The following is a 27,938-nucleotide window of genomic DNA, read 5'->3' as shown; positions in this document are numbered from 1 at the left end:
GAGTTGCTTAGTGCCTCCTAGTTGCAAACCTCCTGTCTCAGCCTCCCAAGGCACTGGGATTACAGGCGTGTGCCTGGGTGGCCACTGTTCTTGAAAGGGAAATTTAATTGGGAATGAAAGATATGCATCCAATAGTTAAGCAAGGTAGTGACATGCAAATGCATGTTAATAATGATAGAAACTGTGCTGCCACAGCCCTTCAAAATTTGAAAATTCTAACTAAAGTACAAGATTTGTTTGGGACAAGTTTTTAAGTTGACAGTAGTGTGAGCAATGAAAAAAGTGGAGTTAGCTTACTGAAGAAAAAGCACAATATTACAGGCAGGAAAGAATCAAAGGGAAGGCAGAGAAAGAGAAAGTCTAAGCAGACGTCTTAATAAAGCTGGATTCCAACAGCTGACAGTTAACTGGCTAGCAATACTGAAGTACAAGAAGCAGGAAGAGAGAAGAAACGAAGTCCAGGGTAGGTCTAATACTGTTTCTAGGACAGGATTTCTAGAGGACTTTAGGTGTGTTAATAAATACTGACAACACTAGAAACTTCCTAGCTACAGATTCTGCACTCTCACCGCTCTTAAGCTCAAGTACCTTAAAAGTTTATACAGATCCTAGAGAAGGGAAGGAGATGGCACCTTTATTTTCCAGTTGCACTTCATTAGTATACAGATCCTCAAAAAGAGACGAACACAAGTCTTTAAACAATTCATAATGTTTCTTCAGGGTGTCAGAATATGGTGATGGAGAGCCACAACTAAATTACCCTCGAAGAGATGCAGAACTGCGAATGTCCATATTAAACTACTTATCTGTATAGCCATCACAATCAACTTTGTTAAAGTAAAAGCTCTAAGAAACCCAAGCTAAACCATTCTTGCTGAAACCCTACACTATAGGGTGGTTTGCAAATTAAGAACAGATAAGTAAAAACAAAGCAGTTGCTGGTTAAGGCATAACAACACTACAAGCAACATAAAACATGAAATGGTGGGAAACAGATAATCTATGTTTTGCACAGTAATCAGAAAAGCAATTGATCACTCTGAGCAAATGCAATAAATTACCCCTATGTTAAGTGGTAGGACTACAAACAAGAGAGAGGCAAGCCATCTTTTCTTTTTTTTTCCCCTTCGTCTTGGGATTGAACCCAGGGAGGTTCTACCACTGACACAGCTCAGCTCTACCACATCCCAGCCCTTTCCATTTTATTATTTCTTTGAGACAGGATCTAAATTGCCCAGGTTGGCAGTTTGTGATCCTTCTGCCTCAACTTCCTGAGCTGCTGAGATTACAGGAAGATGTCACCACACCCAGTGACCAAGCTATCTTTATGGGTTTGATGTGGAACTGACCAATGGTGACACTGTTTAAAAATAATTATACAAAGGAAGTCAGGGGTAAAGTCACCCTATAAGGCTGTAAGAACATTATAGAAAAACAACAGATCCGGAGAGGATGGTGGAAATCTGTAATAGGCTTTGTGTGTTTTCTTTTTTAAAATATTTTTAATTATAGATGGACACAATGACTTTTTTTTTAATGTGGTGCTGAGGATCAAACCCAGTGTTTAACACATGGTAGGCAAGTGCTCTATCACTGAGCCACAAGCCCAGCCTGCTTTGTGTTTTCTCTAATTTCTGAAACACACTCCTTTCTATCTAAAAATGTGTTTCAGGCATGCTTAATTTTGATTATCCTTTGTTCACAACACCAAACAATTTATATGCTAAAACCAAAAGAAAATAATCAACTATTTAATAATATCCTGCCTTCTACTTCTCTCAAGAGGACTTTTGTTTGCTTTTTGGATTTGCATTGCCTCAGACATGATCAAAACCCATAAAAGATCCCTTGCTACCTTAAACCTTATTTCACTTAAAAGGCATATCTGCTGTTCCCAAAGTGTTAAAACCTACTGTCATAGTTCACTGCTATAGGCATGAAATGAGAGGAAAAGGAGAAAGGAGATGGTTTTGGGTACGAGCAGGCAGAGGAAGACATACTTGTTTTCAATAATCCTGTAGGGGTATATAAAACCTGGCCAACAAACATACACGTCAAATCCCATTATAACAAATACTTAAATGAAAATTACTTAACAAAATAAGACTGTTATAGCTATTAGGGCCAGGGCAATAGTCACTGAGGACATTAGAAAAAAAAATTATTTTTCTACTACTAGTAAACAGAAAAATACCCTCTCTCACCCATAATAGCTCTAAATTCACATATAAATTGCATAAAGCTATTCTAATACCCTGATACTTAAAACTAGGGGGGAAAAATTACAGATTATCTAGGGTAATCCTTTTGTTCCACAAATGAGGAAAATAAGGCCCAGTGAAGCTAAGTAGTTGGCCAAGGATGTGGGGTTAATTCACAGGACAGCTGGGACTTTCCTTCAGGCCTTTCTTGTTCTGTTGTCACTTGGCCTGGGGGAGCCCTCTTGTGTCACTTAATATTAGAGGAGGATTTGACTTGTTTTGCCACTGAGCCCAACAAGCAGCAGCTCTGGCTGTTCCTGACAACACAAGGGAAGGGACAGCCGCCAATATGGATTTTCAATTTAGTTCGAGGGAGTTGGCAAGGGAGGTAAGAGAAAGAGTTATTTGGCATTTCCAAATCAATATGCCCCCTTCACCCTTGCATAATACACAATCTACTACTTTAAATAAACTAAACATATTTATTTTTCTCTTTCCAGGCCTCTGACTAATGGTTGTTATAAGAAATTAAAAATACATTATTTACAATTAGCTATTATTTAAAAAGGCAGGGGGGAAAACATGAATTCACACTCCCACACACCTGTTCCCCACTCTCTCCAGAGACTGACTTTCCAGGCTTTCTTGCTATTTGGTTTTTCTGTCTCCAAACCCAAGAGACCACTGTGGCAATGAAGAAAAGTTGTAGATTTGTATTAGCTGTACTACTGTGCCCTTCCATTAGTATGTACAATCAAGAGTTGACTGGAGGGGACAGGGGAAGAAAGGGGGACAGAAAGAAGGAGAAAGGGCAGGAGAGAGGAGGAGAGAGAAAAAAATGCTCAAATATTTAAGATATAAAATAAGAAAACCATGCGGCAACAAAGTGAACACATTTCCCCTTCTGAAGAAAGATTCACTGCAAATTGCCAGTCTGCAGACACGAACAGGAAGAGTCACAGGACCATAGCTCCATTTCTTCTTGACCTGAAAATAAACAGGAACCAAAAACATACCTGGCAGAGTCCTGCAATCAGAACTCAGCTAATCCCATGCAGTGACTCCTGATCTTTTGATGAATGATTTGTTTCTCCTAAAATTACCCTGTCATGAAGTACAAGTGGTTTTTAAAACAATATATAACTAAGACCAAACTATTTTAAAAGGTTTGCTAAATGTTCTAGAACATCTGAAAATACTTAGCATTAAACAGCAAACACAGGCTGGAATGTGTTAGTTGGTATCTTATTATTGTTTGTAGTGCACTCTACCTACCTCACAGGGTTGTTGTGAGGAAAACTGTCAGATTTTGAAAAATGCCTTGAGCTCCTCGAAGGAAAGGCGCTATATAAATGCAAAAACAAACAACAACAATAAAAAACTATTTGTACAATCTGTAATTTCTAAACAGGTACAGTATTTGTTGTAGTAAAACTTCTTAAAACAGTGATATTTCAGAACCTTATGAGCTCAACAAGATAATAAGGCCGGGTGGTTAAAATTCTTTTCTTCCCATATTATACAATATTACCATTGATTAAGTTAGAAGGTTTAAAAATCTTCATTTTGTATTCTACTCAAGCACCTAATTGGAAAGTGATATTTAAAGTAAATTATAAATTCATATCCAACGTGGATATGAATATGCAAATATAAACAATAAAAACCAGATGGCTACAGATGGGAGGGTAAGGACTATGCAAGCCAATACCTGGATTGCAAAAAACATCCAGACAAGTTTCAAAGCAAAAAGTGCCCTGAGGCAATTTTTCTTGCTTTGTAAAGCTGTCTCCTCCTCCATCTCCCCTGCACTTGGTCATACTGCCTAAACAAGGGAACATAAATGAAAGCACCCATCCTTCTTTGTAACATCTTGCTCTGAACTCCTTTTAAAAAAAATCAGAGATATTATCAACAATTCTATTCTCTTGTTAAAAATAAGAATTTAATTGGCCAGGTGTGGTGGTGCACGCCTGTAATCCTAGCAGCTTGGGAGGCTGAGGCAGGAGGATCTTGAGTTCAAAGCCAGACTCAGCAAAAGCTAGGTGCTAAGCAACTCAAGTGAGACCCTGTCTCTAAATAAAATACAAAATAGGGCTGGGGATGTGCTCAGTGGTCGAGTGCCCCTGAGTCTAATCTCCAATACCAAAAGAAAAAAAGAAAAGGAATTTAAGTTTCATAACTGACAAGTCAATTAAATGAACATTTCCCAATAAATTCAAATAAGTATTTCATGTGTAATAAGTACTCATGCTCCAATTATGACCTACTTGTTGGTAACTATAGGAATACATTATAATTAAACATAATTATTCAAAGTAAAGCCAGTTTTGGAAATTCAAAAATCATTAAACATTTGTGTTTTGTTTGCGGGACAGGGGATGGAACCCAGCCTTTTCCTTTTCTCGTTTTGAGATGGCCTTGCTAAACTGACCATGTTGGCTTCAAACTTGTGATCTTTCTGCCTCAGCCTCTCAAAGAGCTGGGATTCCAGTGTTGTGTCACAACCACTGGCAACATATACTGTTTTTTTTTTTTTTGGTGGTGCTAGCTATTACACTCAGGTCACACATGCTGGGCAAGCTGCGATACCTCTTTTTAGCTGCAGCCCCAGCCCCATATACTGCTTTAAGACACTATTCTTGGAGGTGCACTGAAAGAAGTAGAAGAGAGGCAAAAGGCATAAAAAGGAGAAACTAAAAAATGTCAAATTATAGATGCATAAACATAAACAAAGACACCATTCATATACAATTACTATAGAGATAGCATGGAGAATTCAAAATTCAAGATCTACTACATCTTCCAGTTATACTTCCTTTGCACACAATGACTGAGAAGTCTTCAAATGCCAACAATTTAAGAAGTATTTTATGAACTGCTCCAGGAAAGCATTATCTATTTTCCTTATTTTCTATAGCTTAATATATCTGAAAATGATTTATATCAACATTCTCATAAATTCTTGCTCAAAAGATGAATAGCCAAAAAGAATAATTTTATTTTCAACTAAGTTTACCCACCAAGATTAAATGAAAATCTGTATCTTTCACTAAAATGAACAATATTCATTAATAAAATTTCTGCGGGTCTGTAGATAGAGCTCAGAGGAGAACACCAGCCTCACATGTGAGGCCTGGGCTTGATCCCCAGCATTCTGCATGCACCCACAAGTCTGTATATTCCCAAATGTCAGCTCAAAAAGGACAGTCCTGAGAGCCCTGGCAGGGGAGGGGATGTCACCACATGCACCATGGCGGCCACAGGGCTGGCACAGTGCAGAGGCTGACCTGTGCGATCCCAGGATCTGGAGGCCTGGCTGCTCCATACCAGGCTATTTTAGGAACAGTGAGTGTGATTAAATGTTGTTAAAATATGAATAAATTTTTTTGTGTGTGGGTTTAGCTTGTTTAACCAGTTTTTATTTTAGATGCTTCAATTTCTGTGGGAGTAGGGTGCACTTTAACTTCAGTATTTTAATATTTGTGTGGTCATCGTAAAATTCACATTTTATTTATTTGCTGGAGATCAAACGTAGGGGCCTCACATATGCTAAGCAGTGCTCTACTACTGAGCTACATACATCTCCAACCCCTCTGAACTTCACATTTTATGACTACACCGTTTTAAGCCAGCCTTTGGAAACTATACATGAGGCACTTTTAATCCATTTATCACATCACAACCAAACTCACAGGCCAGAATTAGGACCTAATAGCTATTCTAAATGAGGTCTGGGAGTTTATTAGAAATGCAGAATCCCAGGTCCTGCACCAAAGCTACTGAGTCAACTTGCATTTTAACAAGATTATCAGGTGATTCACATATGAACTAATGATAAGCATCAGTGGCCTAGGAGAACTCTGTGGAGTATTCCCTGTTGCAAAAGCCAGGATATAAGCCTTCATCCTCTGGAATAAAGCACTCGAAGAGTTCTCTCATAAGCCACTAAAACTTTTGTTACAATTTTGATGGGATAACTTTCTAAAATATTTTATATGCTCTCATATCTCAGTATACAGAACACAGTCAACATAACTTTCTCAAGAGATTTCAGGCCAAAATTGTGGGCCTTCACAGTGACATCCAGAAGGCTACTTCTGTGCAAAAAGTGGTTCACATATTTATACTCCCTAACTCAGGAAAAATGGTGGAAGGTGGGAGCTAAGAGGTGACTCAAATTCCACCAGGATCTTCTAGGAGGAGAACACTGGGCTTTTATGTCCAATAATAAAAAAGAAAAAAAAAAGGAAAATGGACTTAAAAAATAATGTACATTAGATCTTTTTTTTTTTTTTTTTTTTGTGATGCTGGGGGTTGAACCCAGGGCTTTGTGCATGTGAGGCAAGCACTCTACCATCTGAGCTATATCTCCAGCCCTGTCTACTAGATCTTAATTGGACATCAGGGTATCTAATCTTGATAATCTTCCAGAAAACAACCAGTCACCTGGAAGCAACTATTTAAATAATCCTTGAATTCCATCCAAAATTTCACTTTATTTTAGTGGGAAAAAAAACCACATGGCTATAGAAAAAAAATTTCTTTGTTTCTGGATTTAGAATATAATTGATAAGAGGAGTATACAGTGTCTTGTTTTAATACCAGCAAAGGATAAAATTAAAATTAAAAGGGGGAAAAAGACACCCCAAGATTCCCTACAGTCAGCTGTCCCCCTGTCAACTGTGAGTGCCCATCTACTGGCTTTCCAATTCCTCCTGGACTGTCACAGACATGGGCAACAAATGCCAGTGAGAGTACAATGGAGATGAGAGGGGCAAGCCCAGACTGGCTCTCCATCCTAAGCCCCTGCTAGCTCACTCCCCACCAGATGCATCACCCTCTCCCACAGAGGACAAGAGGCAGAAGCTGCAAAGCTGCCTATTTGGTGGCAGAAACCATTTTGAAATGATCTAAGGATCTTTTTAGAGAATGACAGAGAATATTTAAGAGAATATGAATAAAGGAGTTATAGACCTCAGATGTTAAAAGATGAGAAATTTCAAGATGAATGTATTAAGTATTTAAGTATGAAAATATGTAAATATATATATTTAGATTTTGACACTCAAAATACACATGGTTTCTCACCTGCATACCAGTATAATCATTTAAAATAAATATTTCCTTGATTTATAATAATTAGCTGAATTGCAGAGATTAAATATAGAGGCAAAATTCTATATATTTATTTAAAAGGATTAAAGTCCAGTAAAATCATGAAAAATAACTGATTTAACCTAAGTTGGAAAATAGCAAGCATCCATTTTCAAGGCTTTAGAGGGTGCCGGTGAGCTCTTACTTCTAGCTAATATAGTCCTCACCAGTGCTGGAAGCAACACGTGAGGCCACTCCTGCTGTGCTTTGTGACGGAGGTAAAGTAAGAACACAGAACCAAAACAGACCCTCAGCGGGCACAGAAAACCCTTCTGCAACACATAATTTGCTTTAGCATCATTTAACATTTTTAATGTATGAAATTTTGAACAAAAGTAAAATTAGCCATTCCGTTTTCTTGAATTTAGCATCATCATCTGTTCCATTCAGGAAAAAGACTTAAAATTACCTAGTATTCATTTTGTGTGTTTGAAAACCTAAATAGGGATCAAGAACCAAACTGGTTGCTAGGTCATCATTTTCACAGAGTTCCTTGGCGGACATTCCAGAAGATGGTACATAACGACTCTGTCCTTCAAATCCAGAATTACCATTACCTGCAAAAAGCAAAAGAAAGAAAAGTAATTCAAACTGAAAACTCCTTTACCTACCTAAAAATCTTCAGATTCACTGCCAGTTAAAACTAGTGATCAAACACAGAAATCAACATATTTCAATCAGCCGTAGTTATAAAACAGAAAACCAAATGCAGTAAACTAAATCAATTATTTAGAATATTTTTATTTTTCTTCTTTTTTTGGGAGGGTGGTACTTAGCAATAGAGCACTTGCTGCATATTCGAGGCCCTGGGTTCGATCCTTAGCACCAAATAAAGTATATTATTAATTAAATAAATAATTAAATAATTAATTAAATAAAGGTATTGTATCCGACTACAACTAAAAAATAAAAATGTATTTTATTTAGAGACAGGGTCTCACTGAGTTGCTTAGCACCCGGCTTTTTCTGAGGGCTGGCTCTGAACTCTTGATCCTCCTGCGTTAGCCTCCCAAGTTGCTGGGATCACAGGTGTGTGCCACTGTGCCCAGCTATGGCTGTCTCTTCATGTTCTTAATGATATCCCTTAAAGTGTGAAAGTTCGGGGCTCAGTGGCAGAGCACTCGTCTAGCATGCGTGAGGCACTGGGGTCCACCCTCAGCACCACATAAAAATACATAATAAAATAAAGATATTGTGCCCACCTATAAGTAAAAAATAAATATTAAAAATAAGTGTGAGGAGGGCTGGGGTTATAGCTCAGTGGTAGAGCACTTGCCTAGCATGTGTGATTCCCTGGGTTCGATCCTCAGCACCACATAAACATAAATAAATAAATAAAATAAAGACATTGTGTCCAACTACACCTAAAAAATAGATATTTAAAAAAGTGTAAAAGTTGGCAATTATTTTATTATTATTTTTTAGTTGTAGTCGGATACAATACCTTTATTTAATTTGGTGCTAAGGATCGAACCCAGGGCCTCGAATACGCAGCAAGTGCTCTATTGCTAAGCCCCAACCCCGGCCCAAAAGTTGGCAATTTTGATGAAATTTTTTGTTCCTTTTATCTTTAGTTTCATATCTTAGAAACCACTGCCTAATCCAAAGTCAGGAGAAATTATGTCTGTTTTCTTCTAGGAACTGCATAGATTTTGCTCTTACATGTAGGTATTTGATTCATTTTGAGTTAATTTTTACATATTGTGTGAAATAGGATTTCAACTTCATTCTTCACATATAGATACTAAATTTTCTCATCATTATTTACTTAAAAAATTTCCTTACTGTGCTGATTTTTCTTGGCAGTCTTGGCAAGCATCAACTGACCAAAAATGTGAGAATTAGACTCTCATTCAATCTACATGTCAATGCCATATCATCTCTGTTTTGATTACTCCCTTTGTACTAAATTTTGAAATTGGAAAGTATGAGTTCTCCAAATTTGTTCTTTCTCAAGATTGTTTTGGCTATTCTGGGTCTCTTGAATTTCCATAAGTATTTTAGGATCAGTTTGTCATTTTCTGCAAAGAAGTCAATTGGGATTCGACAGAGACTCTGCTGAATCTATAAAAGTCACTTCAGGAATACTGCCATTTTAACAACATTAAGTCTTTTAATCATAAACCTTTCCATTATTTAGCTCTTATTTAATTTCTTTCAGCAATAGTTTGTAGTTTTCAGAAGTAAGTTTGACATGGTTTTCTTTAAAAAAAAAAATTTTTTTTTTAGTTGTAGATGAACAGCATTTTTGTTTATTTTTATGCAGTGCTAAGGATCAAACCCAGTACCTCACACGTACTAGGCAAGTACTCTGTCACTGAACTACAACCCCAGCCAAGTTTCACGTATTTCTAAAATTATCATGAGATTTTCTTTTTTAAAAAAATTCTTATTTATTTATTTAATATTTATTTTTTAGTTATCGGCGGACACAACATCTTTGTATGTGGTGCTGAGAATCGAACCCGGGCCGCACGCATGCCAGGTGAGCGTGCTACATCCCCAGCCCTTTTTTTTTTTTAAAGACAGAGAGGGGGGAGAGAGGGGGGGGGGGAGGGAGGAGGGGGGGAGGGTTATTTTTTGGTTCTCCGCGGACACAACATCTTTGTATGTAGAGCTAAGGACCAAACCCAGGCCGCATGCATGCCAGGCAAGCACGCTACGGCTTGAGCCATATCCCCAGCGCCATCATAAGATTTTTCTTAACTTCATTTTTAAATTGTTCATTCCAAGCACATAAAAATGATTGATTTATTGCATATTGATCTTGTATCCTACAACCTTGTTGCGTTTCAAGGTTCATCCCTTGCTATGGTCAGATAATGTTCTAACATTTCTTTAATGGTTTCCCAGGTTTTCTATATTATGCTACCACGTCATCAGCAAAATAGATGGTTTTACTTCTTCCTGTCCAATCTAGATGGCTCTTAGTTCATTTTCTTGACTAACTCTCTGACTGGAGCCTCTAGTACAATATTAAGTGGAAGTGGTGAGACTTGACACCCCTGTTTTGCTCCTGGATCTTAGTGGGAAAATATCTAGGCTTTCATCATTAAACATAACCCTAGCTGTGAGCTATGGTTTTGCACAGCTGTCCTTCATCAGCTTGAGGTTCTCCTTTCTATTCCTGGTTTTCTAAGTACTTCCCATCCTAAAAGCAGGCTGAATTTTGCTAAATGCCTTTCCTGCAGCCATTGAAATGACCTCGTCATGTTTTGTCTTTCATTCTACTGATTTGGTTTATTACATTAATTGATTTTCAGATTTTAAAACAACCCTACATTCTAAGGATAAACCCCAATAGCCATGCTGCAGACTCCTTTTTATAAGCTTTTGGCTTTAGTTTGCTAATATATATATATGTTGTTGATAGACCATACATGGTGCTGAGAATCCAACCCAGTGCTTCACAAATGCCAGGCAAGTGCACTACCGCTGAGCCACAGCCCCAGCCCAAATTTGCTAGTATTTTATTTAGGATTCTTTTGTCAATATTCAAAGGAGATGTTAATCTATAGTTTTCTGATGCTGTCTGATTTTGGTGGCAGGGTAATAAAACAAGTTATCAAGGATTTCTTTGCCTTCTATTTTTTGGAAGAGTTTATAAAAAATTGGTACTAATTCTTTAGACATCTTAGAGAATTCACAAGGAAGCCATCTGAGCCTGAAATTTTGTGAGGGGGTTTTTCTTTTTCTTCTTTTTTAACTCAACCTCCTCTCTCTTAGTTTTTTTTTTTTCCCACAAGTTTTATTTCTTCTTGAATCACTTTAAGCTGTCTGCTTCTAGGAATCTGTCCATTTTATTAAACTTACCTGATTTGTTGGTACACTAGTGCTCATGGTATTGTTACAACATCTCTTCCATTTCTGTAGAGCAGTAATGGTAATGTTTCCTATTTCATTCTAGATCTTAGTACTTTTGAGTTTTTTCTTTTTTTCTTGGTTTTGCTTAAGGTTTGCTAGTCTTGTTGATCTTTTCAAAAATCAACTTTTGTTTTGCTGATTTTCTCTTTTTTTCTGTTCTCCGTTTTGTTAATTTCCACTTTAATCTTCATTATTTTTTTCCTGCTATTTGCTTCAGATTTAGTTCATTCTTCTTTTTCTGGTGTTCTAAGGTAGAAGACTAGGTAACTGATTTGAGATCTTCTTTTGCAATATGGGCATTTACAATGACCATAAATTTCCTTTTAAGCTGCTGCTTTATCTGCATTCCATAAGTTTTGGTACGTGTATCTTCATTTTCATTCATCTTGTAGTGTTTCCTTTTTGATTTCTTCCTTGATTTATTGGTTATTTAGGAGTGTGGTGTTTAATTTTCATGTATTAGTAAAGTCTCCCAAGTTTCTTTTTTTCTAATACTTAATACCTTTATTTTTTATTTTTATGTGGTTCCGGGGATCGAACCCAGTGCCTCACACATGCTAGGCAAGCACCGTACCACTGAGCCACAACCCCAGCCCTCCCAAATTTATATGAATTTCTAATTTTACTACACATTGGTCAGAGAACATACTTTTAGGATTTCAATCCTTTCAAGTTCCTAAAACTCATTACATGGCCTAGCACATGATGCGCCCTGGAGAATACTTCATGGAAAAAACTTCATGCATACTGAAGAATAATGCATATTCTCCCATTCTTGTGTGGAATGTTCCTTAGATGTCAGATAGGTCTAGTTATTTTGCAGTGTTATATTTAAGTCCACTCTTTCCTTGCTGATCTTCTGCCTACTTGTTCCATCAATTACTGAAAGTGGAGTATTCGAATATCCAAATTATTACTGAGTTGACCATTTCTACCTCCTCGATTTTGTCAGCTTTTGTTTCAGGCCTTTATGGGGTGTGATGTTAGGTGAAGTTGCTACATTTTATCCAAGATGTGGCACTACTTTGTGTTCTCCTGTTTCTTTCCCTGTCTCTTTCTGTACCATTCTTGACCAATAGCATTCAATGTGACACTGCCATCTCCACACTTTTGAGTTTTCCCACCTCCATCTACTCGTGGCAAAGTACAAGTCATATAATGAACATTTCTTAAATTCTTGTTTATCTATGACAATTAAAAACATTTTTGCACTATGATCCACAAAAAGCAGCCAATAGTAATTTGTGAAATCACTTCAGAAATGCCTATTTTACTGACCACAACCAATTCCAATGATAAAGTCACTCACTACATTTCTCAAGCTTTGAGGTTCCCATTAAATGCTAAGGGGTGAGACAGGATCAAGGTTTATACTGTCAGCAGCCTCAGTGGTGAGCTGGTGTCCACCCAGAAGATAGCCCATAAAGCCTTGGACTTTCTCCTACTCTTACCCAAGCAGGAATCATACCTGGTTTTCTAGGAAACACTGACTTGATCTGACACTACAGAAAACCCTAAGCTAATCCAAACTACAGAGAATTGGCCAAGAACAATTCGAATTGAGAATATTCAATAGTGGCTAGATTGATGTTAAGAAAAGCAAAATTAGGGTCTGGGATTGTGGCTCAGCAATAGAGCACTCGCCTAGCACGGGCAGGACCCGGGTTCAATCCTCAGCACCACATAAAAATAAAGGCATTGTGTTGTTGTGTCCATCTATACCTAAAAAATAAATATTTAAAAAAAAAAAAAAAAACACCTAAAAAGTTGTTCTTGGGGCTGGAGTTGTGGCTAAGTGGTAGAGCGCTCGCCTAGCATGTAAGAGGCACTGGGTAAGATATTGTGTCGACCTAAAAGCTAAAAAATAAACATTAAAACATATGCCACCATCACTCACAGTTCACCCCTTATAAACCAAGGAGCTGTGACCTGTGAGCTACTAAGAAGGTAGTTCTATTTGTTCTCCATTCTATGTATCACGTAAATTAGATTTATCTTTAGTATTCGTATTATTCTTTTGAAACATTTATGGAAGTTATGCAAAAAGTACATCTTTATACTTATACTGAACATAAAAAAATATATCTTAAAAGTTACAAGAAATTTAGTATTTCAAAAATTTTTATAGAACAAATCAATTGCTGGGCATCTGTTGCACACATGTAATCCAAGCAACTTAGGAGGCTGAGGTGGGAGGATTGCAAACTCAAAGCCAGCCTCAGCAACTTAGAGAGACCCTGTTTCAAAATAAAAAAATTAAAAGGGCTGGGAATGGGCTGGGGATATAGCTTAGTTGGTAGAGTGCTTGCCTTGCATACATAAGGCCCCAAGTTCAATCCCTAGCACCACCACCAAAAAAAAAAAAAAAAAAAAAAGGGCTGGGAATGATGTGGCTCAATGGTCAGTTGTCCCTGGGTTCAATCCCTGGTACCGGAAAGAAAAGAACAGATCAAAAGTATGGATAGAAAAACATGATTAAGATTACATAGAGAGGGCTGGGGATGTAGCTCAGTTGGTAGAGTGTTTGTCTTGCATGCACAAGGCCCTGGGTTCAATCCCCAGCACCATCAAAACAAAAATCCAAAAGAATAGAGCATTAAACTTATGTTCTAAATATTGTTCAATAAGAATAAAAACTGGGGGCTGGGGATGTGGCTCAAGCAGTAGCGCGCTCGCCTGGCATGCATGCGGCCCGGGTTTGATCCCCAGCACCACATACCAACAAAGATGTTGTGTCCGCCGAGAACTAAAAAAATAAATATTAAAAATTCTCTCTCTCTCTCTCTCTCCTCTCTCACTCTCTCTTTAAAAAAAAAAAAAATAAAAACTGCTAAAACCCTTAAGAATAAAAAAACTATACTGATGGGCTGTGTTGTGGCTCAATGGTAGAGTGCTTGCCTAGCATGTGTGAGGCACTGGGTTCAATTCTTAGCACCACTTATAAGTAAAATAAAGATCCACTGACAAAAACAAAAACGTATCCTGGTAACCCAGGGCTTTGTGCATACTGGGCAATCCATACTCTAGCCCTACAAAGTTATTTTTATTTTATTTTTATTTTTTTTTTTTAAGAGTGAAAGAGGAGAGAGAGAGAGAGAATTTTTAATATTTATTTTTTAGTTCTCGGCGGACACAACATCTTTGTTGGTATGTGGTGCTGAGGATCGAACCCGGGCCGCACGCATGCCAGGCGAGCGCGCTACCACTTGAGCAACATCCCCAGCCCCACAAAGTTATTTTTATAACAAAAGAAAACAGTATACATTACAAACTGGAAAGAATCATAATCAAAACAGTAATAGTGTTTGTGTACATACATCTGCTTGATCTCCGCTCAACTGCGTTTTTGCCAGTCTTCAAGGTGTCCTTGCCCGGGTGCTGTAATTTTGATTGATGCTGCTGATGGTCATTAGACAACTTGCCTCCATTTCTCCTGCCATTCATCACCATGTTCTTGGATTCTCCCAACCACTTCATACCCACAGACAGCCTGGCCCAGGTGCATTTAGTCACTCTCTTCAAATAGCTTAGAGAATAATTTCAGTGTTCTCTCCTATCAGAAACAAAACATGAAAAACAAAACAATATGGGGAGGTAAATACATGAAAAAGTATGCTAAACCCACCCCAAGAAAGACACATAAGACTGAAATTAATTTAGTAATAATGTCTGCATTCTGAAAGACTATTTTAGCTTCCCGAACCATACCATGTCACGTTCAGTACTATACTGCTCCCAGACTCTAGTCACAATATAAACTACATAAGACAGAAGGGATCTTTCTGACTTGTTCATTCCTTGTGCTTAAAAGAGTGACTGGCAAACACTAGGTGCTCAATAAGTATTCACCTTTCAGTCAATCAATAAGAAGCATCTTTGCTCTTTATCTTGCTGACATGTAGGAACAGCTCTATAATGCACTCAAATTACAGGTTTTGGTGATACTCTATGAGCTGGGTAAACTACAAAGAAATCATGTCCTTGTCTGAAGGAAAGTTTAGGAAAAGGCACTTAAGTGAACTTCTGTCCACCGTGGTAAATGGACTACCATTGTTGTTAACGGTATAAAAAATGATGCCCATTTTATCACTATTCTATCATTCTATCACATGGAATAAAAAAATGATGCCCATTCTGTAACTTCATTATGGAATTATGCTGTAGTCTAATCACATTTAAAAGGCCCAAAGATAAGAAAGCACAAGAATATACAACTGTGTAGCTAAAAGAACTTTGTGATCACTAGCACAATTCCAACTTACAGATGAAACCAGGGCCCATTCCAATCTGCCTGCAGTGGAAACGTGTGTAGAACCTAAGTGCTTTTACCCAAGGATTGCTTGACTGCACCAACAAGGTCATATAGGAAGTTTGATTTACAAAACATATAGAAAGTATAAATAATGGACTTTAAAAAAAAAAGTCCATTTTTTATACTTAAGTGCTGGGATTAAACCCAGAGCCTTCCACGTGCTAATAAGCACACACTCTACCAATAAGCTACACTCCCAGCCCCTTAACAAATGACTTTCAAGTACTCCCAGCTGGGATTACAGTTTTGTATCACAGTGCCCTGTATAGCACCTACACACAGTAAGGTTGAAAAATAAAGTAATGTACCATGGCCCTCTCTCACCTTTCTCCTCTCTCTGCCTAGGCTACTATCACCCATGTCCTTGTGTCTGGCTAATTTAGTTATGCCCCAATTTAGTGTTTAGGATCTCTACAAAATCTTCCTTGACCTTCACTTCCCTAGTACAAAACAAATGAAAGGCTTTAGGTCACTTGTAACTAACCATCTGCTTCCTTAATTGACTTGAGAGTTCCTGAGGTCAACAATCCATTTTTTTTTATCTCTGACCCCCGTGTATCTAGCATAATGTAGAGTAGATCAGAGGCACTCAACTGATGAAAGAATAAATGAGGCTGTGCTCTAAACCAGGTCACACAAAAAAACTGTTTTGTGTGTGTGTTTTTTTTTTTAAACTGTAATTAAAGTTACTGCCTGACCTCTTCAAATCTCCTTCTATTTCAAGATGCCTATGGTGCTAGGGACAGCAAAAGAAGATCCTGCACAGGTACAGAAATGGTAGGACTCACAGCCACCACCAGCAACCTCCCTACCCTCTGTCACTCTGATTCTGGCTCAGTCCCTACTTCTACATCTCTAGGAAAAAAGGGCAAGGAGGAGAAGCTAAAGTACTTTTTGTCATTTAGGGACTCTATCCCCAGAACACCTCATATAACACATGATTTGTATGACTGAAGAATGTAACTTTAAGACTCTAATTTTCCTCAATTATAAGACCTAAAGGCTATCTGCATGGAGCAGAAGGAGGAAACTGCAGATAGAATTAAAGAGACACAAAAGATAGCAAGCCATCTCTCTATGGAGAATCCTTATGTTTCAACCAAGATTCCCACTCAGCAGGTACAAAGCAGAATCTGGGAATGAGGCCCACCTGGGGATGACCTCCAGGTACAGCAGTGTTAAGAATTATGTTTACACTCATTTTATCATCTATCAGGGCAAAGAGCAGATGGCAAATTTAAAAACAAATTATGGAATAAATTTTATTGAGGAAATTATATCATTTCAGCAATACACATTTCAGCCAGTTTATAGAACAGACTGAGACCCATGCCATTTTATAATATCACTCTGACTAAATGTGGGTAAATGATCCAAATTGTTAACAACTGGGACGTGGGTCTCAATTACATTGTGGTCAATTATTGTTTGAACTGAAGGTCCCATAATGTGATAGGCTCTTCTGTCAATCACAGTTGAGGCACACTGCACGTACCTACATATGGCCTAGCAGAGATGCCTGTCCTTTCCACATAGCCACAAAACAGCGATCAGTAAAGCAGTTCTAATAAAGCTATCAGTCATTTCGGGGCTATCCATAAACTTTTAGCTCTACTAATTATCAGAATATTGTTTGTTCTGGCAACAAACAATATTAGACTCTGTTCTTATGACATGATCTTTTCTCTAGGACCGCAAAAGCCAGCCCCGGTTGAAAGTTATAGACACTAAGGGCAACCAGGAGTTAAAGACACTGTCTTTCTGTTAAAGACAGAAAGCCTGGAGGCCTCCCCCAACTTATACCAATGTAGTCTCTCCGCCATGGAACAAAGAGGGCTCACATGGAAATGCCCCCTAGTTTGATTTGGTTGACAATATCTGAACTGATTAACCACTGACTATATTTAGAACTAAAAATTACTTCAATTTTATCCCAAAACTGGCAGAAGAAAGAAATTTAAGAAAGAAGTAATGGCCACTCCTTAAGTGCAGAACTACTATCTTTCTCAATTCTAATTTCCCAATATAAAAATGTCAGGAAAATTATTAAGACTTCTATATCCAGATACTGCTGGGGGCACTGAAGACTCAACAAAGAACAAAACAAGGTTTCTGCCCTCATCTGTGCTTATGTAGGTTAGTGAACAAAGTACTAGGAAATAACAAATAAGAAACAATAAATAACATCAATAAATTTAGTTAACAAGTAAATGTCAGCACCTTGGGGAAAACAGAGCAGTTTGTGGTGGCAGGGGTGATGGTGGAGAGCTGAGGGAAGCTGACAGACACCTGGGAAAGTGTGCAGCAAGGCCCGGGGAAAGGGAAGCATGAAGCCTGGAGCCGAAATGCCAGTCTGAGGAACAGCGCAAAGGCTGGGTGGCTGAAGCAGATTAGAGGGGGCATAGGCACAGAGCACACAGAAGCTTCTAGAAGAAGGAACATGAAACATGAGGTTTCAGAAGTCACTGGAAACTAAGGCATTTACTCCCAGTGGCATGGAAAACAGAGGATCCAAGTCAGCCTTTTAAAGGACCACGCTGGCAGCTTGCTATGTGACAGGGCCACAAATGAATACTTTAAAAAAAAAATAGTTTTAAGAATCTCTAGGAACAAGAGAAAGCAGGGAGACCAGCAGAGAGATCACTAAAACCAAGCGGAGAACTAGTGGCCTGCAGCAGTGGAGGTAAAAAGAAGAGGTGGAAGTCTTTTTTCAAAGATTTATTGACAGTCGACACTTACTGACAGACTAAATGCGGAGGTGAGACAAACGGGACTCAAATGTGCCTCCAAATGGAAGACTGGATTAATACTCAGGTGATGACAAAGACTACAGGAAGACTGGGTTTTAGCAAGGGTCTGGGTGGAGGATTTTGGCTCTCGTTTTTTGAGATACCCATTAGAGACACCAGTAGCACAGGTAGCTGGACACAAGGTCCTGGAGTACAGGTCAAGGTTAAAGAGAGATATCTAGAGAGTGAGTGTTGATGGTGTTCTAAGCCATTGGACCAGACAAAATCACCCAGGCATGAATGTACATAAAAGAAACCCAACAACTGATGGGGCCTGCTGATGAGGTCAAGACTAGGAAAAAACACAGGACACTAGAAAGATGCAACCAGCGAGGAAGGAGAGGAACCAAACCAAGGAAGATGTCCAAGCAGGAAGGCTTATTCCCAGAAGTATCTCTTTCTCTAAACTGGACATGATGGGCCACTGCTCAGAAACGATAAGAACTTCTAAACTGCATGTGACAGCTTAACACATGTGCTGAGGAAGACAGAGGAACTTTTGCTAAGAAATAGATGGCATAGGGAAAGAAGAAGAATAGCAAATAATAATAGTAGTGGTAGTTATTATTTTTATTAAGAAGTTTCACATGCCAGAAAAGATATGTAAATTAACTCAGCATAGGGGAGGACAGATGATGGGAACTGGCTAATTAGAGAACACCATGCTTTCAAAGTTTTGTTTTGTTTTTTAATTAACAGTTAATTCTCTGGATTGGAATGATATGGACCATCTGATTGTGAGAGTGGGGTAGAATTCCCTCTATTTTTGTAAGCTTCACAAAATGGCACAACCAGGGCTGGGGTGGCTTAGCAGTGGAGTGCTTGCCAAGCATGCATGAGGTCCTGGGTTCCAGCTAAGGAAATGCAACTGTGACTATGCTCCAAGATGGTAAGCACCATCCCTGAAAGGACTAATGTCAACAGGACAGATGCACCCTCCATGGTTCTACTAGATCAACAAGAAAGGGAAGAAATACATTTTAAGACTCTACTAACAAATAAAAATAAAAGGGGGACAATTTAGGACCAACACGAAACATTTAAAAAGAGAGATGTGGCTTAGTGGCAGAGCACTTGCTTGCCTAGCTACCATCTGCAAGGCCTTGGATTCCATCCTAGCACTGCAAAGAAAAAGCAAGCAAGCTGCTAAAATTGAGAATCGTATGCAGGCTGGGGATGTGGCTCAAGTGGTAGTGCGCTCGCCTGGCATGTGCGGGACACTGGGTTCCATCCTCAACACCACATAAAAATAAAATAAAGATATTGTGTCCACCTAAAACTAAAAAATAAATATTAAAAAATAGAATTGTATGCAAAGAATTAAAAAGAAAGTTAATTTGTCCACACACCATAATGCCCCTAAGGTAAAAGTACCCCACACTCCTCACTACCAGGTACAACGGGGATCACTACCAATGGTAACACCAATAGCCATTTTGGGGGGATGTGGCTCAGTGGTGGAGCACTTTTCAATGTGTGAAAGGCCCTGAGTTCTATCCCCAATACCACCATCCCCTACACAGAGTTTCTACCTCAAATGTCTACAGTGAATATATTTATTTATAATTAGAAAGCAAAACAAAACCTCAAAGCGCTGATACTTCACCAGAAAGCAATGTGCTAGAAAATGTGCCTGGTTCCCATCAAGTGCCTGCATTATGGCAGGCAGTGACAGCCCCTCAACAGTCCCTTTACTGAACTATACGTTGTTTAGTAATTTTTGAGTTAGCTCGTCTCCAATTTGAGAACCTTGGTTCCAATCCTTTTTTCACTTATAGACAGGAGATATTTTGCTTAACATCCTTACACAAATCAGGACTTTTAAAAACCTATCATAAAAATAAAAAAACTGATTCTGAAGGACTATAAAAATTTTAACATAATTCCTGTGATATTACCAAGAAATCTCTAAGCAGTTTAACATGCTGAATTTGTCTGAAGACAGTTTATCTTAGGAGTACTCAGAGGCAGGGAAACAAACCCCAAGTGGTTGAAACAGAAAAGTTAACACACATTTTTAAAAAGCAGGCTTTAGCCTGTTAAGAGTATTTTTTGGAAATTTTTATTCAGAAAAGCAAACAAAACATTTTAAGTGATTCAGCTATAATCTGATATAAAACAATTCCACACACCCAAGAATTAACAGTGTTACCCCTGGAGAATGATTACAAGTCATTTTTATCTGGAACATATTCAACTTTTCGAAATGAACACACATTTGTAATAATAATATACATGCATGCATGTGTGTGTGTGTGTGTATGGAAGCAAGAAGTAAGGCAGGGGGCTGAGGTTGTGGCTCAGCAGTACAGCGCTTGCATAGTGCGGCTCCCTGGGTTCGATCCTCAGCACCACATAAAAATAAACAAAATAAAAGTATTTGTCCATCTACAACTAACAACAACAACAAAATTTTTTAAAGAAGTAAGGCAGGCTGGCTGCCCCCTGCACAGGACCTTTGCCTGTGGGATGCTGCCAGCCTGCCCTCCAGCCCCCGTCCAGCTCCACTACCCCAACCCCAGACATCCTTGTCACATTTCAACCAAGGCCACCACCACAGTACTCGCTTCTTGTGCACTTATTTGGTAACACCTACCTTCCCACTGGAGTTGAACTAGCTAAGGTATACTTTCCTAGCACTCACACCTAGCACCCAGGCCTGCCAAACCATAGGACCATTCACATCACACCTTCCTTTTTTTAAGTACTGGGGATTGAACCCAGGGGCAATTAACCACTGAGCCACATCTCCAGCCCTTTTTATTTTTTTATTTTGAGATAGGGTCTCTCAAGTTGATCAGGGCCTCACTAAGTTGCTGACACTGGCCTCAAATTTGCAATCCTGCTGCTTCAGCCTCCCAAGTCACTGGGATGACAGATGTGCACCACCACACTGGGCTACATCACATCCTCTTTCAAGTCTCAAACTTAACTGTTGCATATCCAGTTAGTCACTGGATCTTTCCTCCAAAACTACAATTACAAAAGAATTCTACAAAGAATTCCAAATTAGTCTCTATGAACCACTATTCCAAGTCCATCTGCAATACCATATACCCAATGTTCTACAAAACCCTACAGTGGTAATTCTAGTGATTAGGTCAATATAAGAAGCTTGCAGGGCTGCAGTTATGACTCAGCAGTAGAGCACATGCCTAACACATTGGAGGCCCTGGATTCGATCCTCAGCACCACATAAAAATAAATAAAACAAAGGTATTGTGTCCAACTACAGCTAAAAAATAAATATTAAAAATATTTTAAAAAAGAAGCCCTGCATCAGAGATAGTTCTGAAAAATATCCCAACATACCACTCACATACAGTTGTTCAGTTACCAATCTGTTAGAAAACTACCATGAATCCATGTTCATGCCTGCAAACTTAAATAGTTTTTTTTTTTTAGTTGTAGACGCGTCTATCTATTTATTTATTTAATGTGGTGCTGAGGATTGAACCCAGTGCCTCACACATGCAAGGCAAACGCCCTACCACTGAGCCACAACCCCTGCCCCATGCCTGCAAACTTAAAATCTGCTCCTACAAAGAGTTGTTAGAAATCTCACTTGAGAAGCTAGACACTTAACCTGTCAGAGCAGTTTAACTATTGCTAGTGGTGGGAAAGGAGATCTGTGTTTCTCTAGGCTCACAATTATGCCTCCACCTACATCAGAGCTGTCACTGCAACACTGGAGCTGCCATTTCAGCCATGGCACCTGGCACCTCTAAGAGTAGGTCTCTCCATACTTGTGAAAGGATGACAAGTGTCATGTTATTATTAGGTTGTCATTCCTGTTTCCTTCTCTAGCTTTTGCAGGGTAAAGCTCACATGTACTTCGCTTTGGCCAATCCAACAGCTTCCCCAAGCACCCTCAGGTGGCAATGCCCTCATCTGGTCCACCAGGGGAAAGGGGCCCTCTCAGGATTAAATGATGGTTAGAGATGCCATCACTAAATTTTTTAAACCACTGAGCATGGCAAATTGATCTGTTACTCTAAAGGAGACTGTAGTAGGCTGAAAATGACCCAAAAATTGATCAGATCCCAACCTCTGGAACCTGTGAATACTGCCATGTAAGGAAAGGGGTCTTTCAAGATGTCATTAAAGATTTTGTTACGGAGATTATCCTGGATCGTGCAAGTGCACCCTTAACACCATCATAAATGTCTTTGTAAAGGAGAGGCAGAGACTGGAGTGATGTGGCTAAGGGGAAAGGTATACTACTGCCACCAGATACTGGAAGAGTCAAGAGCAGATTCTCTTCTAGAGCACAGCCCCATCAAACACTGATTTGAGTCCTGTGAAAATGATACTGTGGGGCTGGGGTTGAACTCAGTGGTACAACGCTTTGCTTACAGGTGTGAGGCCCTGGGTTTGGTCCCGAGCACCACATAAAAATAAACAAATAAGGGGCTGGGGATGTGGCTCAAGCGGTAGCGCACTCGCCTGGCATGCGTGCGGCCCAGGTTCGATCCTCAGCATCACATACAAACAAAGATGTTGTGTCCGCCGAGAACTAAAAAATAAATATTAAAAATTCTCGAAAAAAATAAAAAATAAACAAATAAAAATAAAGATATTGTGTCCATCTACAACTACAAAAATATTTTTAAAATATTAAAAAAAAAAAGAAAAAGAAACTGATGCTGAATTCAGGGCCTCCGGAACCGTGGGAGAATACATTTCTGTTGTTTATAGCCACCAGGTATGCGGCAATTTGTTATAGCAGCCACAGTTAACTAATAGAGAGCATGAAAAAGTAAACCAAAGTAGAAATGCTTTACCATTATCAGATACCAGAAATATAAAATTCTAACACATATACACACACAAAGGGCATTTAAAACTACTTTGAAAGTTATTTTTTTCCCTTGCAGCTGCAGAGATAAAACACAGCTACAGGCTTATATGGATTCTGAAAATAAAACTAGCTTCCCAATTGCACATCTCATCACTCATGTACTGTGCTAAGCCAGATAACCAAGATCTTCCTTAGAAGCTTTATGATTGAACATTTTTCTATTTATATAAAGAATTATAATAACAGCTATTTAGCTAGAATTTTTCATTTAGTAAAACATTTTAAATAGCAAAACATCCACTGATTGGTAAGTTTATAATTAGACATGTGCATCTGCTTACTGATCTAATCCGACATATAATAAATTCCTAACTGCCTTATTACAGAAAATATTGCTTCACAACTTCTCACGTGTCCATGTCCAGAGGGATTTTACATAAGAAAGAATTCATGTCTACAGCAGTATCAGTAGGTATTTTAAAAATAAAGGTTATGTGGTTGGAAGAAAATTCAACAAAAACCAAAACAAAAACAACAAAACCCCCACAGAGAACAAGAACACCTGCTTCCCCATCTTTCCTACTGACCCACTGCTTACCTAGTACTAAGTATAAGTAAAATCCAAGATGCTTCTTTGTTACCCTTTCCTCTGAGACCCAACAGCTTCTCACTCTTCTAGAAACAGATGCCATCTGGTGTCAAATGTCTGTAAGTACAGCCTCAACAGCCCACAGTTCCTTAAAGAACAGGTAATTTCTACTGAGCAAAGGGTGAGGGGAACCTGAAAGGTGATTTCTGGGCTGGATTTCAAGGGATGACTGAGTCTGCCAAGTGGTTTACTGAGCCAGAGGGAGGCCACGGTGGCTTTGGCTGTGGCTCTGGAGTGAAAGCACCTGGGTCCCTCTCTTGACTCATCTAGTACTTTCTTAAATATTTTCAGTTGTCAATGGACCTTTATTTTATTTATTTATATGTGGTGCTGAGAATTGAACCCAGTGCCTCCCACATGCCAAGCAAGTACTCTACCACTGACCCAACCCCAGCCCCTCATCTAGTACTTTCGAGCAGTGTGACCAAGCATAAGTCATTTAACCTTACAGTCACCTCCTTGGTAAAATGAATCTTCCTGGATTTGGCACACAAACCGAATGAGCAGAAGTTGCTAATAAAGGTCTCCAACTGCCTCCTCTTTCCAACTATTAAGGCAAAAGCAAAGAGGGCCAGATGAACTAGACATTTCCTTTCCATTCCCCATCTAACCAAAGCTCCCACAAGGGGGAAAAAATATACCAGCTCACTCACATTTAAAAAAGGACAAATTTTCAAGAGAATGAAAAAGAACAGGCAGTGCTAATTTTGATAGAGAACTGAGCATCAGTTTTGCTATTCCTACAGCTCCTGAGAAGGAATGTGATTTCTGGCAACAGTGTGCATATTAAAAACCACACCTTGGGGCTGGGGATGTGGCTCAAGCTGTAGCGCACTTGCCTGGCATGCGAGCGGCCCAGGTTCGATCCTCAGCACCACATACAAACAAAGATGTTGTGTCTGCCGATAACTAAAAAATAAATATTAAAAAAAATCTCTCTCTCTCTCACTCTCTCTCTCTCTCTCTTTAAAAAAAAAAAAAAAAAAAAAAAAAAAAAAAAAAAAAAAAAAAAAAAAAACCACACCAAACTATACTCACATATCAACATTCAGAGGACTACAGATTTTGTTAGTTTGTTGTATATCTGGTAAAGCAGATTAATTTTTCTTACCTCATGTCCAGCTTTTATGATAACAGCTACAAGCACTTAGTGTTTCCAACATTCATTCTATCATTTGATTTTCGCACACTGTCAAGCAGGTAATTTTTCCTGGTTATCAGACAAGAGGTTGGAAAACTTTCTCAATTGTGCTCTAAAAAAGACTGATTTCTCTGGTGGAATACCGATATTAAAGACAGGAAATGAAATGTAATAGTAGTAGTGGGTGGGAAGAGAGATAACCTCTGGTGTTTAAGATAAAAGGATGACAAAACTTGGTAACAAACTAGAAACAGGTGGTGAGGAACTCAGGCTAAGTTAGAAATCTCTGGTGAGTGCGAGGCTGCAGCCTAGAAGACTGCAGGGCTAACATTTACTGAGCCAGAGAACACACCAGAAGGTGTGCAGAGGAGAGGAGCAAGCGTGGACTTGCTGAATGTGTGGAGAAGGGCAGTGCCAGGTGAAGCTGTCCTAAGATGTTAAAACTCAGAGGAGCAGAGGCTGTTGGGAGATTCACATTAATAAAAGGACTTCACAGCTTACCAAGCATTTCAACATTAAGTCATCATAAACACCTCAGATTCAAAGAGACAGGCTCGAGAGGCAAGTTACTTGCTCAAAGTAATTCACTTCTTCTGACAGGACACTGTACAACCCATAATACATGAAACAAACAAACAAATAGAAATCAGTCTGAGCTTTATCATGGGCAGTTAAATGAAAAGAGAAGAAAAGAAAGAGATGAGCAAGAGAGAATCACAGTATCCTCATGCACAATATTTGGGAAATGTGGGTAAGTGCCTAGCTCAATGTCCGATACATGGCTGTTCAAGAGGCAAGGATCTAATTCAGTAATTCTGGCATAGTAGAGGGAGACCACCTCCTAGCTGGACTGTTCCACCACCATTTCACATGATCACTTCACTCTGGTCCAAGAACTGTGCCAATCACGTCATGTGCACCACATCATTTACCCACACCACATCCTTTAACACACATACAATACTACCATTATAATCCCTTTCTTACTAAAATAATTAGGGAAAAAAATCAGGACACATCTAGGCCAAGAGTACATAATCATAACATCATGTAAGAAAGCAATACAAACCTGATGCAAACAATTTTAAATACAGTTTGCTCCATAATTGAAAAGTCAAACCCTAAAACATAAGGGACATGGTTCCCGATTTCATGGAGCTCTGGGTATTGTGTGGGAAGAGGAAAAAAAAAAAAAATCAAACAAACATGCAACTATAAATTCTGGTTAAGAGTTCTAAGGGGGACTGGGGATGTGGCTCAAGCGGTAGCGCGCTCGCCTGGCATGCGTGCGTGCGGCCCGGGTTCGATCCTCAGCACCACATACAAACAAAGATGTTGTGTCCGCCGAAAACTAAAATAAATAAATAAATATTAAAATTAAAAAAAAAAAAAAGAGTTCTAAGGGAAGCCAATAGATGTCAGCAGAGAGAATAATGCAGTAACAGACTTTAGATTAGCTGATAAGGGAATGTAAACCAAAAGTATATGAAAAGGTTCACTTTTTTTTTTGTACTGGGGATTGAACTCAGGGGCACTTACCACTAAACCACATCTCTAGCCCTATTTTGTGTTTTAATTAGAGAGAGGGTCTCACTGAGTTGCTTTAGTGCTTCACTTTTGCTGAGGCTGGCTTTGAATTTGTGATCCTCCAGTCTTAGGATCCCAAGCTGCTGGGATTATAAGCCACAAAGAAATATTTTTTTGAGGCAAACAGCTTTATCTGAACCCTCCAGAAGCCTAATAAGGTTGTTTTTGTTTTCGAGGGGAAGAGAGGTTTCTCATTGCAGCTCTAGCCCCAGACTCCACTAGTTCACTTGCTGAAGGGTTGGTTAATCCCCCCTTCTCAGTGAAGGGAGCTCCATCTTTCCAAGAGCTGCTTGGTTCTCTTGTTAAAAACATACCATTCCACACAATACAACACAAGCACTTCCCTAAAAATAAAAACACTCTTCAGAAACCTTAAAATATAACAGATACTTCATCCTTTCTGCAGACATGGAATACACACTTCAACCAACATTTGCCAAGAGCCCAGTGGGAACCACTGGGTACTGTTCGTGGTGCTGGAATACCGATCATGGCCAGGGAACACAAGAGGGCGCGCGAGAGCTTCTGCTTTCAGAAAAATTGGGCAGAACGTGACTGGGGACCAAGATGCAAGGGAGCACACACAAAAAGAACATCTGAAGAACAGCACAGAGGGTGCAGGGTAGAAGACAGAATGACCATTCAGTAAGGGGACTTTTATGTAAAGCCTGAGAGGCAATCCCTCTGCCCTTAGCGATCTGCCAGCCAGGTGTCCTATAAAGATGACACGAGTTACAATGCAGGCACCCCGACATGGAAATCAGGTATTATACTGTTCCCCACTAACGTGCAAGACAAGCATTATTGCCACAAATGAGAAGGCTAAAGCTCAAAAGCGAAATGCTTTCCTGACATCAAATTGCTATTGTGTTAAGGCCAAGTTTAACCCTTGTGTTTAAACTGGAGTTTGGGGTTTACTCCAAAACTTGAGAGGTTTGTCACTGGCAAATGCTCCCTAGATTTATCTGTTTTCCTCTTACTATGCTATATACAGAGACTCAAGAGATGCAAGTGGCAAGTAGGTGCCATACAGGGCTTAAGGATAGTTTCTCAATTCTAAAACTCAACTGGTTATAAAAGTATCTCATCAATTTAATGACATTCCAAAAAAGGAGGTAAAACTACACAAGTGTCAAAATATGAGTGAAATAGTTAAGAGAAAATGGGGTGGTGAAAAGATGGAAGTATAACTTAGGATAGAAAGGACCAGAGACTAATGTTTGGTCATTTTATAAAAACTGAGACTTGGCCCTATAAATGTCTTACATTAACAGTAAACAGAGCAGAGACTAGAATAGAGGTATTGATTCTTATGCCCAAGTCCTTCAACTACCCCTCAGATTATAGTCAAAATTCTATATACAGCCCTAGAGGACTGCATGGTGTTCAAATGTCTCAGCTAGACACTCACTAGCCCCAACTCAAGTGGCCTGAGGC

The 27,938-nt window shown here is 39.0% G+C and overlaps 1 protein-coding gene and 1 non-coding gene across 9 annotated transcripts in view; one reads left to right on the top strand and one right to left on the bottom strand.

Annotated features, from left to right (window-relative positions):
• Positions 1 to 27,938, bottom strand: part of Kmt5b (lysine methyltransferase 5B) — a 57,566-nt gene that overhangs the window by 24,865 nt on the left and 4,763 nt on the right. For 6 of the 8 annotated variants that reach the window (XM_078045474.1, XM_078045472.1, XM_078045477.1 and 3 more), the window contains exons 2-4: positions 14,540 to 14,775; positions 7,768 to 7,915; positions 3,477 to 3,545 (exon numbers count right to left, since the gene is read on the bottom strand). In XM_078045474.1, the coding sequence (XP_077901600.1) occupies positions 3,477 to 3,545; positions 7,768 to 7,915; positions 14,540 to 14,699 (377 nt within the window). In that variant the 5' untranslated portion in view covers positions 14,700 to 14,775. Of the gene's footprint in view, positions 1 to 2,805; positions 2,886 to 3,476; positions 3,546 to 7,767; positions 7,916 to 14,539; positions 14,776 to 27,938 lie in introns of those variants that run through there. The other 2 variants (XM_078045475.1, XM_040284004.2) reach the window with 2 other exon arrangements.
• Positions 13,720 to 13,792, top strand: Trnaa-ugc (transfer RNA alanine (anticodon UGC)). Its single transcript has one exon. It is a non-coding gene; the product is annotated as a tRNA-Ala (tRNA).

Source organism: Ictidomys tridecemlineatus, chromosome 4, assembly GCF_052094955.1.
Source record: "Ictidomys tridecemlineatus isolate mIctTri1 chromosome 4, mIctTri1.hap1, whole genome shotgun sequence".
NCBI lineage: Eukaryota > Metazoa > Chordata > Mammalia > Rodentia > Sciuridae > Ictidomys > Ictidomys tridecemlineatus.
Note: the sequence above shows the minus strand (reverse complement) of the source record. Positions and strands in the feature narration are given on the sequence as shown.